Below are 17,013 nucleotides of genomic sequence, written 5' to 3' on the forward strand. Positions count from 1 at the left end.
GGCTAAAACAAAACTATATTTATCGCAAATATATGAAAAAAATGTGTCTTTATTGAAACTTTTCAAAAATGTTTATCCAGAGTTCAGTGCTTTTTCCACATGATTTCAATGTTAAATCAGCCTCTTGTTTTTGTAGGCCCCAATTCTACAAAGCACTTAAGTAAATGCTTAATTCCAAGCACATGGGTAAGCTCATCTCTATTTAGCAATGGACATATGCATATGTTTAAAGTTAATCACATACTTAAGTGCTTTACTGACTTGGGTTGTAATCTGATTAATTTCAGGAAAATGGCATCTTCCAATAAGAAGCAAATTTTACTTTTTTTTAAACAATTCCCATTATATTTTGACAATTATAACAATTGAAATGTTTTTTGTGCAGCGAGTGGTTCCCGCTCAAAACAAACCCTCTTAACAATACTGATCAACTTGTATAATGTATGGAAGACAGCGCTTTCATAAGATACTCAGTTGGCATGTCACTGAATAAATATATGGTTTTACCTTCACTTGCCAATTGGTCATTTCTGTTTTGCTATGCGTAGGTAAATTCTTGGAGCCTCATTCCACTTAGAGATATAATGAAAAGCAATGTAGTAAAATGAGGATTTATGGGGAATAACTTACTGATTGTAGCAGAAACTGGCCATGGAAAATGAGTTAAGAGATTAAAGCAAACATAAGAAAATAGAAGCAAATTATATAGACTGTTTAAATCATTAATCTTTCTACTTCTACAGCTGTTACATTAATCATGTTTCAGAATCAAGTGCACTTCTTCCTGTAGATATGAGAGATGACAGACAGCATTCAATAGTGTTTGAATAACAAATTTATTTTCATTTAGGGACTCTCTCTGCAAAAACTTACTATTGTGTGTCATACTCACTATTGCAAATACTCCCTTTGGACTGGATTGCACCTTCTGATCCACCCAAGTAAGAGGCAATGCATAATTCTGCTGCAACAGGACCAGGGCAGGGACCAAACAGTGACGCAGAGTCACAGTTTGATCCCTGCTTCCCCTGTTGCATCAGCTCACCTTTGCTGGCCAGCACACTGAGGAAGGCAAAGAGTAGGCTCTGCCCACTCCCTACCCACCTGAGTAGAATTGTGGGCCGGCTGGCAGCTACACCCTTCACAACACAAAGACTGGCAGTGGGCGTGCATCAGCCAGTGTGCAGTCAGGCTCACAATTCAGCTCATTAACATCAATGAGAGTACTAGCCTATGGCAAGCACTATGCCCGGTGGAAAGTCTTTACAGCACTGGGCCTTTAGATGCAAGTAGTTACACACAACTGTTGAATTTCTCGGCTACTCAGATATGCTCAGAGGAATCCACTCAGACATTCAGACTTAAAATAGGCACTTCTTCATTTTTACTTTCAGAGCAACCTGAAATATCACAGTATCAGTATGTATTGTCTAGCCTTTGTTTCACTCTTTGTGAGTTCATCTGTTTGGCTTGCATCATCAACTAGAACGCTACTTGGGATTCGCACTTAATTTTTTATGGTGTAATTTGACTATGTCATCACAGTGCAAATGATAATAAAACTAGTTTTCAAACATGTTCTGCAATGTTTGCTTCTAATAGAGGGTATGAAACAACATAAGTATTTAAATTTACATTAAAAGTGAACAGAAAATTTCCCAAAGATTTCCATTTGTTTTTTATTTTTCCCCCATATGAAATCATTGTCCCTTATGTTCTTATCTGTTTTTCACACGCCTGCATATAGAGATCTCACTACGGAAATATTTATTCTCCATTTTTCTGTTCCTTCTGTGACAAACATTTTGAAAGCATATTTTTTAAATGTCAAGATTCTTTATGAGGGGATAAAAGCCACTTGATTTACAGAATCCCAGATATCAGACTCTCCCTTTTATTTTTGCATGAAAGTCCCAGATCTTAGAGATTGTAGGGTGTAATCAGAATAGAAAAAAAAGTCAAGAATAATTTTAGATAAAGAAACAGTCTATAACTTTTTTTGGGGGGGGAGGGGTTTATTGATCACATGGAAGTTCTTTTGGTGCAAGCTCCTGTTCCTTCTCCAAACCAAATTGTTTTGTATATTTCCAAAGCTAACTGATAAATCCAGCTAATTGGAGAAGTGTGTAAACTATATATAAACCAAAGACACAAACAGTTATATTTTTAATATTCTGTACCTAAATTATACCTGAAAAACATTACTGTACATGTAGCCAAGTATACAAATGATTATGTCATGCGTACTTTATTCGCACACTCAAATGTGAGATTTGCATGTACAGTTTAGGGCCCATCTTTTTAAAATGTGACCCAAACTGTCTTTTTCAAACTTCTGTACCAGTTGTGTTCTTTTCTACCAGATAAATGCACTTCCAGCTCACTGTATAGCAAAATCAAGATACATTATCCAGTCTTCATTTCAGTTAGCTATCCCTGTTGGATACACACTTTTAACTAACAGGGTAATAACCCATTTTCTTTCCTATTTCAGGTGCATATCAACTATGCAACATACTATTCATATTTCAGAGAGCCTAAGAAAGGTATAGAATGGTATGAACTTGTAGAGGTAGGATCATTATCTCTGAGAAAAGCTCTACTTTTTAGCACTGACAAATAATTTTTAATCAAAAGTTAAACATGATACAGTCTAAGATATTTATCTTAAGTAAAAAACTGACACAGTACTATGAATATAGCATTGTATTCTATGGTCTGCTTGCCTGTTATTGCTTTTTTTTCCTACTAACAAACATAATATTCAGCTATAGATAATAATTGAGTCTCACTGTTTTTAATACAAATTGTTATCGTTTTAAAGAATATTACTCCTTTGACTTATTTCTTTTCTTTCTTTGTCTATACCTCATTATTATATCTCCCTCTTCTTTTGGCTTTATGACTTCAGTGAGGAAGTCTTTACTTAAGGCACAGGTCTGGGAATCAAGAGGTCTTGGTTCTCTCTCATCTGTGATACAGACTTCCTGTGAGACCTAGGACAAGCCACTTAACCTTTCTCTCTATCAGCAGTCACATCTGTTAATGGGATTTCACCTTTACATTTCCCTCTCTCATAGGTGTGTTTCTTCTATTCCTTTGCCTATTCAGATTGTTTTGAAGTTTAATCCATTTGTGTTTGTAACACACTTGGAGATCTTGGGAGGAAGGAACAATAGAAAAGCACAGTATCTTCAGTCCTGTTTCTAAGGCCTTGTCTACACTATGGGGCTAAGTCGACCTAAGTTACACTACTCCAGCTACGTGAATAACATAACTGGAGTCGACGTTGCTTACGTTGACTTACCGCGGTGTCTTCACTGCGCTGCATTGACGGAGACGCTCTCCCGTTTACTTACTTACTCTTCTCATTCTGGTGGAGTACCGGAGTCGACCAGTGAGTGCACTGCTGTCGATTTAATGTGTCTTCACTGTACCCGCTAAATCAATGCCCGCTGCATCGATTGCAGCAGTGTCTATCTCCCCAGTAGTGAAGACAAGCCCTCAGTAATTCCTAATGCAGATGTCAACAAAATTTGAAGACTATTTTTGCTTCTTTGGTGGTTTGCATCTGAGGATTTCAAATATTATGAACTAGAACTAAAAAATACCTGTTAGGTAGGTAAGTATATCAGACTGACACACGGAGGTTAATACATGACTTGCCCAAAAGTATGTGGAACAAAGGGCTGAGTGCAGAGGCCAGTTCTTCTGACTTGCTTTCCTGTGCCTCAGATCTCAAACCAAGCCTCGTCTTGGTTTGATTCCCGTATGAGTTTAAGCAGCTACTATACTAATAATTGACCCAGTCCTGAGCAACATCCTGTTGGTAATTACAACCTGTTGCTGACGCATTTCTAATTGAATACTGTTTTTCAACCACTGAATCCCACAGTTTACCCTCTAGAACTCTCCTCTCCTGTGTTTTTAATTTTCACCTTTTACATCCACAGTTACAAAACAATGAAGAATTCAGAGTTCCATATGTGCCCATTACATGGGTATGGAATGGGTTATCTGAAGGTAAGATATTCATTAAAAATTAATTCCTTATTCATTATAATCATTTAATTTGGAAAGTTTTTTCATAGGTAAATGGATCTGAGGAACAGATGAGAGATTAAGCACTCGCTAATACATTCATACAGATGGGCCTCACACAATAACATGGGGCTACTAGAGCTGACCTGCTGGGTAGCTTGTAGATTATCACAGAGATGTCAGATCTGGAAACAAATTATACATCCCATTGATTAGAACAACCACTACTTTCCATACAGTAGATATGTAGATTTTTTTTAAATAAGTAGCTCTCATCTACAATAAAAATCTCATCTTTTATTAGGTTTCCATTAATAGATAATATTTAAGTAAGCAGCAAACACGGCAACTTCCCTGATTTTTTTTTTAATTTAAGTGTGTTTAATTATAAGAATTGCACTCTTCCCTTAGCACCTTTCAGATTCAGGACAAAACAATACTTCTTGGTTACTATTTAAAGATCTAATACTTTGGATTCAATTTTAGGCTCCCTGTTCTTTCTCTTTCCTGAATTGAGCTGTGTTCCTATCATGCTGAGGTTTCAACAAACTGGTTTTATAGATGCATTTTATTTGGAGGAGCCTCCATTTCCTCTCTTGGCAGATTTCAGTGCAATTTGTTCACTTCTCTCTCAAGGTCTGTAATGTTGATTTTGCAAGATACTGTTTCCCTTACACAGTTACCCATAACTATCAATAATGAAAATGCATGTGTCCTTCTCATGTGGAGAGGGAGCTAGCAACAAGACAGTAAAAGTTGGGGATATCTTTCCCAGCTTGCTAACTAGAACACTCCGGCCTAAACTAGACTCCCACAGAGATCAGTGGGATTTGCACCTAAGAGCAGAATATGTCTACTCTTTCATTCTGACAATCATTGTACTACTCCAGTCCACTCTAAGATCTCACAGCCAAATTTATCAAATTCCCTCCCCCAAGCCACAAAGTCATGCTGAATATGAATATGAAAGAGAGGAGCATTTTGATGTTTGTAATTAAGAATGTAAACTCAATGACGAGGAAGCATAGGAAACAACCTGCTGAATATATGCAGCATGGCCCCTGGAGGGTATATAAATCTGGCACCCGCAGAAGATGAGAATAAGAACTTCAGGCTTCTTTCTGGTGAAGAAAGTTGCCACACATGCTCACTACCATGAGCAAGGGGACTTCGTTGAAAGGTAAGTCTCTTGCCATTAGCTTTTTGATATTTGTGTGTGTGTGTGTGTGCTTCTTTTAAGTTAGAGTGAATTTGGTACAGAATGAAGAAAGGTGTTGGAGTGACAGGTCTGTAGACTGAAGTCCTCTCTTTAGCCATACAACACATACAGTACAGGCAGCATCAGTGCAAGCTTTCTCCATCTCTACGTGGAAAGTCTATTCCTAGAGTGAGAAGGTAGTTTGGTGCCTATATCTACTCAGTCCTATATCTGTTGGCCTCTCTGCAGGCTTGTCTTCATGTACAGTGCAGCTGCGTTGCTGTAGTGCTTTAAAGGGTATGTCTACATTACTCACGTTACAGTGCGGCCGCTCTCCCGGCAATTAAAAAAACCATCCCGAACGAGCGATGGTAGCTTTATCAGCTCCTGACAACAAAGCACCGTCCATACTGGTGATTTTCAACGCTAAAACTTTTGTCGCTTAGGGGTGTGTGTTTTCACACCCCTGAACGACAAAAGTTTTAGCGCTGCAAGTGGCAGTGTAGACACAGCCTTTGTGAAGATGCTACTATATTGACAGGAGAGCTTCTCCCATCGGCATAGTTAATCCACCTCCTTGAGAGTTGGATTTTTCACAATTATACCAATAGAGGACCGTACTGGCCTCACGCTAACAGGAGTACTGATTAATGTAAATTATAATTGGTTTAAGGATGTAACATCGACACCACCCAGATTGCCTATTTATTTCACAAAAACCACTGAATAGCTGTCAGAAAGCAATGACTTTCAGTCATTACCAACATTGTCCAGAATCAAACTAGGGATTTAAAAGTGCATGGCTCTGTAACCTAATCCCAATCTCTTGAGCCATCTAGTCTCAATGTTCCTTTACCATCTGAGTCTTTCTCAGCACACTCCTCTATCTGCAGCATTTTGAGTATACATTGTTTATCGGGTTTGCATTATAATGTTTGTGTAGATAAAAGGAATTTTCCTGAGTTCAAAGCCAGAGAGAAACCTGCTGAACTACATGCTATTACTTTAATAGATGATATAAAGGTGGTTCTTCTGTTTTATTAGGTATATTTTAGTTTGGCACACATAAAATGAATACATCTGATAAATCAGTACATTTATAAAGTCATTTTTCTGGTGCATTTTACCTCTAGCTGTACGGGATCCTAATATTTGAACCAATGTATTAATTTATCAGGTATTATTTTTTAAAGATTTCACTGTACTTCTGTGCATATTTTATTTCACTGGGTAGAAAACTGATTCTGTCAAGTTAATGTTAAAGTTTTATCAGATCTGTTTTGTCTATAAGACATTCAGAAGTCCTTTGTAAAAGCTTCAAAAGATCAGAAAGGGGCTGAAGTACACTATGGATTTTGTTAGCAGTAGGCACTTTAGGGTTAAACTCAAACTGCTAAACAGCACAGCTGCTGGAAATCTTTTGAGGGAATTCCCAGGACAATCAAAATCTTTAGAGAGTGACCTAACTACCCTCCCTCAAAATTAATTTAAAAACTGCAAACATTTGCAAAGAAGAAAAGCACATTTGTGGAAGGCCAGGAGAAAAATAAAAGGGAGTAACCCACTTTTCCAACTATGTATCTATGAAAATATAATTATGTATTTATATTTACAAAGTGAGGAAGGCTGATTTTTTTCCACTTATTGCTATATAATGAAGGCAGGTACAGTGGTAAGAGACAGTAGAGAGCGCAGTATATTGTGATACAGGGAACCCTGTTTCCTGAAAAATTGTGATAGTTTCTGCTATACGACGCCTTCTAAATCCATATATCTGTGTGTTTTGTTTTTTGTTTTAAACCTGAATAGGTGTGCTGCTGGTGGTTCTGCTGGTATCAAACATGTTCCTGCCAAAGAAAGGTGTGACCTCATTGCCAATCTGTCCCAGTGGGTCTGTTGGTTGTCAGGTCTCCCTTGGGAATCTTTTTGACCGTGCAGTTAAACTCTCACACTATATCCACTCCCTCTCCTCAGAAATGTTCAACGAATTTGTAAGTACTCAGCATTTTATGAGTGAGACTTGACAGAAACTGCAGTACAATACTTTAAAAAAAAAACACAAGCGGAGCTTAGGAATACAAAATGGTTCAGGCTTGGGGAAACAGGGTTAGTAGTATCTGTGTCCACTACAGCACACTCCCCTCCAGAGTCTGGAATGGAGCTCAAGATTCCTGAGTCTCATCACACCTCTGTGGTCAGCAAATATCTGTGAAACCCACTGGCAAAGTCTGTCATCCCCCTCCAGCACTGGCCCACACAGAAGTAACAACCTACGACTGCAATGAGTTACTCCACTAGGTCCAGTGGCAGAGGTCTGTGTGGTGGAGCTAAAGGTTCTGACCCTGCTGATGAATCAAGTGGGTGTCAATAAGGTGCCACATGGAGGAATTTCTGTTCTTTCAGTTTGCTTTTCAAAAAGACCTACAAAATTGCACAATAAACTAAATTAAAGGAACATTAAGGTTGAAAACTCGAGCACTCAAAAGTTAGGAAATACCAAAATGAAGGTTGCCTGGTCAACCTTAATTCATCCCCTTTGTCATACACATTATGATTAGGCTTGGAAGGACTGGTAAATGTCAGTACGTTGTGGATTTCACCGTATACATAAACTAACAAATATTTCCATTGATAATAATCAAAATGTACAGATAGGCAAAGTAAGAAAAATGCTGCTTGAGAACTTATTAGAGTTTGATTTAAGGATATTTACTTTGATTATTTGACATGTGGTGCTGACAGTTTGTGTTTTAACAGTTATAAAGCTTTAATCTTTTGAATCTCAGCATTTACGGTCATTAAACAATTATTGTCTGACCCCCCTCATCATCTGACCTACTTATTTCCCACAATTATTAAATAGCTAATAAAATTATTCAAAATAGCCATAGATATTATCCATTGAAAAATCAAATTCTGCCAAGCCTTATTATGATGCAGTCGTTAATTTTACATGATCACATACTTTTTCCCCATAGGACTGGACCTTTAGTTTTCTACAAAGAACATTAAAACATTTTCTAGGGCATAAGCAAACTGTACCAGGTCTCATTAAACTGACCCTTTGTTCAGAAAGGTTGGATCTGGACTGACTCAATACAAACTCAGATATCAAAGACATCAAGTGTCCTTCTAGACTCCTTGATGGACATTCCTTCTAGACTCAATGATGGATCCTTAGGTGGTATAAATTGACATAGCTTCTTTGACTCCAATGGAACTATGCCAGTTTATACTAACTGAAGAGCTGGTTCTTAATTTTTATATTCACTTCTTTAAAATTGAAGGTCAACTCCTTTACCTCCCTTACATTGCAGGCTTTCAGTCACTGACTGCTGAGCTTATACATGCTTGATATAAAATTTGATGGCAAAAGCATAGGTGCCAATATTTGAAAATTATTAATAAGGCAGTTTGGGAGGGAGAGGAGGAAGTAGAAAAAGTATCTCCAGTGAAATATACCGAACAAGATTATTCTTTTGGGAGGACATAGCTGTACAGTTATAAAGCGCCACAAGCAAGCCATAGGCCAGTTATACCTAGAATATTTGAGGAAACTCTGCCATTCCTATCACAATATATTTAAATAACTTCAAAATTGTAACTTAGAAATAAAGATATCCACATAGTTCATTCTGTGGACCACTTTATAAGAAAGATTCTCCTCTCACACATCTTACCCCCCAGATCTCCAAATCCCCTACTAGTTGATTCTCAAAATGATTTAGTTTATCAGACCACCAGAAAGGGTTGTAAGAACCACTATACTAAAATATAGGACCTATCCCTTCTAAACAGATTCTGTGCAGGAGTCTAATCCCAGAAAGTATTTTCCTTCCACAGTTTTAGGTCATATCAACTCAAATAAAAGAATCTGATTCCAAACTACTTCTCTGTATAGTGACTGGACAAAACACAGCACATGCAGAGATGAAACCAAAGGAACAATACCTACTTAATTTCCTTTAGAATATCTGTGCCATGACTCATCTATTTATTTATTTATTTATTTCATAAATGCATGTTGTTGTTGATCCACAGGATGAGCGCTATGCTCAAGGCCGTGGGTTTATTACAAAGGCCATTAATGGCTGCCACACTTCCTCCCTAACCACTCCTGAAGACAAAGAACAAGCTCAGCAGATTCACGTGAGTCTCATTTTTAACCTATTTCAGAATGAAAGGAGGAGAAAGAGGCAATAGTGAAATTAGAGCTGGCTAGGCCACAGCTAGTTGAAAGAGATAAAACAGTTACCGTATATACTCGATCATAAGCTGGTTCGTTTATAAGCCAACCCCTCCCCCCCCCCCCAAGATGGATAAGTAAAAATGGAAAATTTTTATGACCCATTCATAAGCCGACCCTATAATTCAGGGGTCAGCAAACTTTGGCTCCCGGGCCATCAGGATAAGCCGCTGGTGGGCCGCGTCTGCAGACACAGAGGTAAACCTAAGTAAACAAAGTGTCCCGGTGCGCCAGCTGCTTACCCTGACGGGCCGGGACAGCAACTGGTGGGGAAATTTTTTGCAAGGGAGAAGCTGGGGGTCAGGGGAGTAATCCCTGTGACCACCCCCCACATGACCCCACCCCTAGCCCGGGAACCCCACACGATCCCCATCCCATCCCTTCCCTTCCCACCTTATCTGGGGAGGGCCAGGGGAGGATGTCTCTGGCCTGGCCGGAGCTGCTCCAGCAGGCTGGGCGGTGTGGCCGCAGCATGTTCCAGTGGGCGGGGCCGAGGGGCGCGGCCACAGCCTGCCAGCCCTGGAGCTGCAGCTGTTTCAGAGGCTGGGGGGGAGAGCAGCATGGCCAGAAGTGGAGAGATTCTGGCTCCACCTCTTCCCTTCTGGCTCTGCTAGCTGTGCTGCCTCTCCCTGCTCCCTCTGTTGGGGGGAGGGGCTCTCTCTGTACCCATTCATAAGCCGACCCCCTTCTCTGATGCTTCCCTTTTTTACTAAAAAATTCGGCTTATGAACAAGTATGTATGGTAATTCAAAATCAAATGCAAGGAAAAGAAAAGTAGAAAATGTCAAATACTGATGAAAATTCTTACAGATATTCAGTTTCAATATATGTACTATAAAAGAAAAAATCTTATTCCTGTTGCTCTCAGTCTCCCTCTCTTCGTATGTTACATTCAGTTACTGCATATTATTTCAAATTACTCTTTAGAGCAGAGACCAAGTCTTTCTTTATATCTGTATAGCACTCTCATTGGAGCCTTTGGGCATTACTTTAATACAAATAGATAATAATTAAGCATGATAATAAAAGGTACAGGAAGGACCAAAGAGGGCCTCAGTAGTCAAAGAGACACATAAATACAATAGGTACTATTCTATTGGCTCTATAGTTACTGTAGCAGTTGACAGACTCTAAATAGATAACCATGCAATAGCCACCAGATAAGAAGTGGCCACATCATCACTCAGATAGAGACTTTAACAACACAAGGTAATTGCAACAATCAAACAACTTGTAAAGAGAGTCATGTTGGATATTGCCACATTAAATTCTGTATTCTCCATTTAACAATGGCAGCCATAATCAGAGATGTGTATGTCCACTTCCTTTTAGCCCTTGAAAATGCTTTGGAGAGGACAGTGTGCAAGCTTAGTCACCAAAGAGTTATGCCAGAGTTTGATGTTTTACCAGTTGCACCCTAGTCCCAGTTTTGCAATCCCAAGATCCTCCTTTTAGAATATTACAATAGGGTTACAAATTCTCTTTCTTTTAGCACAGGAGCAAATGCAGAATATAAGTCCCATGTGTCAACTTTAAAAGGTTTCTAGTGCAGCAGAATGGTTAGCAGCACCCCCAAAAGAGCAAAAGCTTTTTGAGCTTCCATCTAACCCCAAGCAGTGAAAGCTTCTAAAGAGAAGAACTTTCCCTGGAAGCAAACTCTTCAAAGGGGATGAGGAGGATGACAGGGCATGTTTACTATGTTCTATAGACAGTAGAAGTCCTTTATAAAAGGCATTAAGTGGCCTACCCCAGAGTGCATCTTCCATTCCGTGCTGAGATTTTTCTTCAGATCCCACCAGACTTCTAAATCTGTCTCATTAAAAACTGGCTAATTATCAAGTTAAATGCAACTCCATTCAGAGAGGGTAATCCTAGTCACTCTCACTATACAATATACTGTGGAGACAATTTTGGTGATATTTTGTATTTGCAGTATTCTATCACCATTCATCCAATTCTCTTTTAACACATTTTTAATAATAACTGATTGTATGTACATGAATACACCATTCGCAGAGGGGTGAACTGAAATATATGGAGAAGACAAGTGATGTGCCAAAGGGCACACTGCAAATCGATGACAGAGCTAGAAATAAAATCGAGGTTCCCTCAGTCTTAGACCACTGCTCCAACCTGAGTACAACACTGCCTTCTCGTGCTGCCTTCATATAGTCTTCTTGCTTTAACTGCATCTTCTTAATGTTGATGAACAGCATGAAGACCTACTGAATTTAGTGTTGGGAGTACTGCGCTCCTGGAATGATCCCCTGCTCCACCTGGTCTCTGAAGTGCAAAGTATCAAAGAAGCTCCAGATACCATTCTCTGGAAGGCTGTGGAGATTGAGGAACAGAACAAGCGTCTTCTAGAAGGAATGGAGAAAATAGTTGGACAGGTAGGTGAGCATTAGGGCCCCGATGTCCTAGTTCAAAGCTCCCAGGAAGCCACATACGGGAGTAGGCTCATTCTGTTCAGAGCAGGAGAGTGATGGAGATGGAGGGGGAGGGATTCTCAGCACTCATCTGCTCTAACTGATTCCAACCATGTACTCTCCCTAAAGGGACACCTGAAGATTGGCATGGAATAGCTTAGCTTCCATCCTTCCTGAACACATCCCTACACCAGGGGAGGGTGCAGTTGGAGCAGGACCTTGGTCTGCTGGCGTTGCATCACAAAAGAGGCCCCCTGGCACCAGGCTGAATTATAATTGAGAATCTGGCCCACAATGTTGCCCATTAAAGAAGCAATGCCTTAATTCCTTCCCTTTTTGGCCACTAAGAAACTATATGCTGTTATTGCACTACAGTTTTGGTGTCTATGTGTAGACAGAAGGAAGGGATCTTTTATAAACAGTTGACACAAAAACATCCTAAAGTCCAACATATGCTACAACACTGACAAGCAGAACTATATAACTAGATGCTAACATGCTTCCTTTCATACTCAATGATTAATATTTGAAATGTGTGCCATCTTAACCTTGTGAGGTGGTTTGTGGATGCTGTGTTAATATCCTTTGCCTAATTTTTAAGCATCTTTTTATTTCTCTAAAGAGGCTAGAAAGTCAGATTATTTTTAATTTTAAGAACAAGTAATTCTGTCGATTAGAGGGAAAGGAGAACTTTTTTTCCTGCACAGATGGGTATTCACTTGTATCTTTAAGATTATGCCAGGCCTAACGATGCCTCCTGGAAAAGTTTCCACTATGCAAGAGTCTTTAGTCTAGTAATGGAATGATTGTGATGCAGAAGTGAAAAGACCATATATGTACTAGAAATGATAGCACTGACTATCATTAAGGTTCCCAACATTTCCCCTTATAAGACCCTGTTTCCAGTTGCTTATAACTTTGCCAAACTAACTATTTGGGCTGAAATTTCCCATGCTGGGTGTCTGCCTCAGGCTGGATTTTTTGGAAAATTTCAGACAAAATGGCTGAGTCGTTTCCAAGAACAAAGCTAGGGAAAAATATTCTAGGTGACCTTTTCTTTGAAAACCTTTAGTGGCCTCATACTTCGAGTAGCAACTTGAAATTTGGCAGGTGGGTGGGCTTTGCCTCCATCTGAAGAGCCACCCAAATTTATCCAAGAGATAAGCCTTTGAAAATGTGCAATTCACACATGCTCAATAGATACTTGTTATAGCTTAATTCCCCAAACATTCCATCTGAATTGAATGTGTTCCACCCTGGGCTTCAGGGGTCTGAGAAGGACTTTCCCTATAATTGATGTTCCTGGCTGCTCCAGGCTGTGATGAGTCTGGATCCAGGGGGAGTAGACTGGGACAAGGAGCCTGGGGAGTAAAGACTGGGAGAGTTGGCATGAGGGAGAGAACTGGGACTGGGAGTTTTGGTAAGAGACTGGAATTGGCTGGGCAGGGAGACTAGCACTGGGAACTGAGTGGGTTGATGCTGAAATTGGATGAAGAGCCAGAGGATACTGACCGAGAGCCAGAGTGGACAGGATGTGTGGGGCTGACTGGAAGAGAGAAATTGGATGAGGAGCCAAAAGTGGGGAACTGGGACTGGAATGAGAAGCCTGAGTAATTGAGATTGGGACTGGCTACAGGAGGAGAAATGAGACTCGGACAGGCTGGAGAGGAAGGACCAGAAGGAGTCAAGCTTGGGGAAAACAGGCAAAAGACTTTGTGGCCACTAGAGAACACATTGCTCCAAAGCCTGGAAAGGAATTCAAGATCCCTGAATTTAACCATTCCTCTCCTGAGAGCAAATATCTGTTTCATCCCCTTATAGTACTGATTCACATAGAGGATGACAACCTACTACTGCCATCATTTACTCCATTGGCTCAAGTGGCAGGGGTCTCTGTAGAGAATCTAAAGATTCCAATTCTGCAAATGTCCCATGTGGGTGACAATATGATGTCCCATGAGGGAATTTCTGTTTTTTCAGTTTATTTTTTAAAAACCTAGGAAATTACACCCACAAAAACTGCATTAAAAGGACATTGTTAAAGTTACAAAGTCAAGCTCTCAAAAGTTAGGAAATGACAGATGAAGGTAGCCTTAATTCAGCCCCACTCAGCCTATGCATTATTATACAGTCTTTACTTACATGATCACAAACTATTTTTTCCACAGGACCCCTGCCTCATTCTGTGCACACATTCAACCTGCTCTTGGGATGAATCAGGGTTGCATAAAGAAAGAGGCTGTTGTCTGAAGGGGTCCCTGCCTTATTTACTCTGAGAAATCAGGTCCTAGACATCTCACAGATTCACAAATTCCAAGGCCAGAAAGGACCATTGTGATCATCCAGTCTGACCTCTTGTAAAACACAGTCAAAGTATATATTTCTTTTTGAACTAGAGCATTATCTCAAAAAGTATTCACCCAAATTTAGTGGATACTTTTTACTTTAATCTCTCTGTTCCTCAGTTCCCCATCCATAAAGTGGGATATTAACAAAATAAATATTAAACAAATTCGTTAATGTTTGTGAAACTCAGATACCATGAGGAAATAATAATTCATTCTTCAGAGCAGGGCTTGAATAGTGTGCAGTAAATAAGGCCTAGGTCACACATTGAGCAATGAGGAAAATAAAATATTGAATAGTGGTTCACTGAGTGCTGTGCACCCTGTGCACTGAATGACACAGGTACTTCATGGAAAAAGTAATTTGTGATCATGTAATTAAAGACTGTATCATAATCTACACACACATGGAGGCAACCTTAATTCTGGCATTTCCTTACCTTTGGGTGCTTGACTTTGCAACCTTAATACTATTTTTAACATATATATCTATATATATAGTAAGTAATATATATAGTATTGCTTACAGCTCTCCAAACTGGAAAAGAGGTGTTTAAGAGTCTGTTCTTGAAGTCTTGCATTTTGCAAGGATTCCCTGACAATAAACATGGAATCTTTCCTTGCAGAGGTGTCCTCCTCTCTGTCTTGGATCTGGTTCCCGAGCATTATGAGAAAGTCTGTGACACATGGTCCCCCCACCCCCTAGTTTGGTAAGCCTAGACAACATAGTTGTCTCACAGTACCCGTACATGAGTTATGAGTAACTGATTGAAAGCTTTCCTGTCTAAAAGCAGCTCAAGTTTGTTTATGTTTAATGGGACCTCTGACAGATCCCATAAATCAATCAGTAGCTGAACTGGGCTTTACAAAGTTTCAGACTTCACTGGCTTTGGTCAAGTTCTAAACAGCTGAACATCCTTAAGAAGTGCTCACAGTATTCACTAACTTCTATTAGAGCATAAATAAAACATGGTCTTATTCTCTCAGTTTGGAGTCTCAGTTTAGACAGCAACCTGACTTTGTTCATGACCACAAATGCATCTATCAATTAAAGCTGAGACATCTCCATCTATATCCATCTGTAAAACCTGCAGGAAGGGGTCCAAGAAAACAGTGGAAATTAAGTGCTGCTAGAATTATCTTCTTACATTGTTCTCATTCTAGAAACAGATTTAGAGATCAGGTTGGCAAGATCAGTAGTGTCAAGTCATGGTTTCTTATCCACTGGCAAGACTATTGCAGTGTGGCCAATAGCTTGCCCAGACAGAGACAGCCATAGGCAGTCTTGGTTTATAGTTGTTCCCCACTGGTTTTCACAGGAGGGATGAATCAGCTTCGCAAGTGGTGATAGGAAGAGATGATCCTCCTGCTATTAAGTATAGTTTTCCTTGACAAGAGAAAATGGATGAAAACTTCTTCAAATGAGGGGAGTTTAACCAATCTTTATTTTAGACGCTCACTGACTACATGAGTTTTTACTCATACTCTTCTATCAGATTTCACTGAATCACTTATGGTTTCCCCTCATGTTCTACTGGACCCCAGTATTTGCTTTGTAGAAGTGGATGTTTATATGAAGAAGCACTCTTGATGTCTGTCTCTGCCTTTAACATACTCCTGAGGCTGTCCATACCAGAGTCATTGTCTCAGAGAAGGCCTGAGACAAAGCTGGGAGGGGGGCACATGTAAAGAAATCCAAAGAGCAGATCCATCCACCTGCCCAGGAAAACTTAAAGGCAGATTGAACCAAGAGGCAATGCCATTGGCAGGTCTGCACATGATGGAAGGACTGGCTTTGTCATGAAATCAGATTCCATCAGGCATTAGAGCAGGTAAGCACTCTATATACTGTAGAAGAGCAAACTTTTAGTGAAAGACTGATAACAAAATCATATAGATACACATAGAAATATAATGTGGCATTATTTTGAGGTACAGATTTAATGTTCCATACATTAGGGTGTATCATGCCTGCAAGATCTTTGGAACCATAATGTAAACCAGAGTTTTTTACAAGCTTTAATCAATTAGACAGCATACCCAAGGCAAGCATTACTTGGCTCTTTGGTGCTTTACCTAGAACTCTCTTGTCTGATTCCCTAGCTTCTATTGCTTAGCCTAGTAGTGCTGTCAATGAAATACTATCACTTTGTTTCCTTTTGATTAGGTTCATCCTGGTGAAATAGAAAATGAAGTCTACTCCAGGTGGTCAGGTCTCCCATCCCTGCAAATGTCAGATGAGGACTCCCGTCTCTTTGCCTTTTACAGTCTGCTACACTGCCTGCGTAGGGATTCCCACAAAATTGACAACTACCTGAAGCTGTTAAAATGTCGCCTTATCCATGATAGCAACTGTTAAGTATTCACTAGGCCCATCCCTCACTGAAATGATATCACTAAATCATTCAAGGGGGCCTTCTTGTTGCTTTGTCATATTTTGTTGCAAACTTTCTGAGAAATTACATTGTGCTGTATAAAGACCACCAATAACGTTTATGCATGTTTACATGGTTTCTGGCTGCAGTCAATAATGTTGTTTATCTCAATGTTTAAAAACTTATAAATCCATTGTACTGTAGTAATACACTGTACTGTTTACTTAACTCAGCTACTGGCATCTCAGTGATAACCAAATCATGCAAATACAAATATTACTAAAACCAAAATGCATAAATATGTGAGTTGAATCAGTGCAGGAAAAATGGTTGCTATGCCTTAAATCTTTAGCAACACAAGCTTCTTCTTTTGGGTCTC

At 39.6% G+C, this 17,013-nt stretch overlaps 1 protein-coding gene and 1 long non-coding RNA gene across 2 annotated transcripts in view; one reads left to right on the forward strand and one right to left on the reverse strand.

Moving 5' to 3' along the window:
* Positions 1-17,013, reverse strand: part of LOC144260466 (uncharacterized) — a 237,395-nt gene that overhangs the window by 60,154 nt on the left and 160,228 nt on the right. The gene's annotated exons all lie outside the window — the stretch shown is intronic.
* PRL (prolactin) lies at positions 5,185-16,618 on the forward strand. Its single transcript, XM_077809099.1, has 5 exons — positions 5,185-5,221; positions 7,049-7,230; positions 9,281-9,388; positions 11,699-11,878; positions 16,427-16,618. Exons 1-5 carry the CDS (start codon positions 5,185-5,187, stop codon positions 16,616-16,618), a joined length of 699 nt encoding a protein of 232 aa, XP_077665225.1.

The sequence above is a fragment of the Eretmochelys imbricata genome, chromosome 2, assembly GCF_965152235.1.
Source record: "Eretmochelys imbricata isolate rEreImb1 chromosome 2, rEreImb1.hap1, whole genome shotgun sequence".
Taxonomy (NCBI): domain Eukaryota; kingdom Metazoa; phylum Chordata; order Testudines; family Cheloniidae; genus Eretmochelys; species Eretmochelys imbricata.

Bases quoted from the DNA above. Each gene is read 5' to 3' on its own strand.
- PRL (XM_077809099.1), top strand. From the start codon at position 5,185: ATGCTCACTACCATGAGCAAGGGGACTTCGTTGAAAG. The intron at 5,222-7,048 runs GTAAGTCTCTTG...AAACCTGAATAG, and splicing joins CAAGGGGACTTCGTTGAAAG to GTGTGCTGCTGGTGGTTCTG. The intron at 7,231-9,280 runs GTAAGTACTCAG...GTTGATCCACAG, and splicing joins CAGAAATGTTCAACGAATTT to GATGAGCGCTATGCTCAAGG.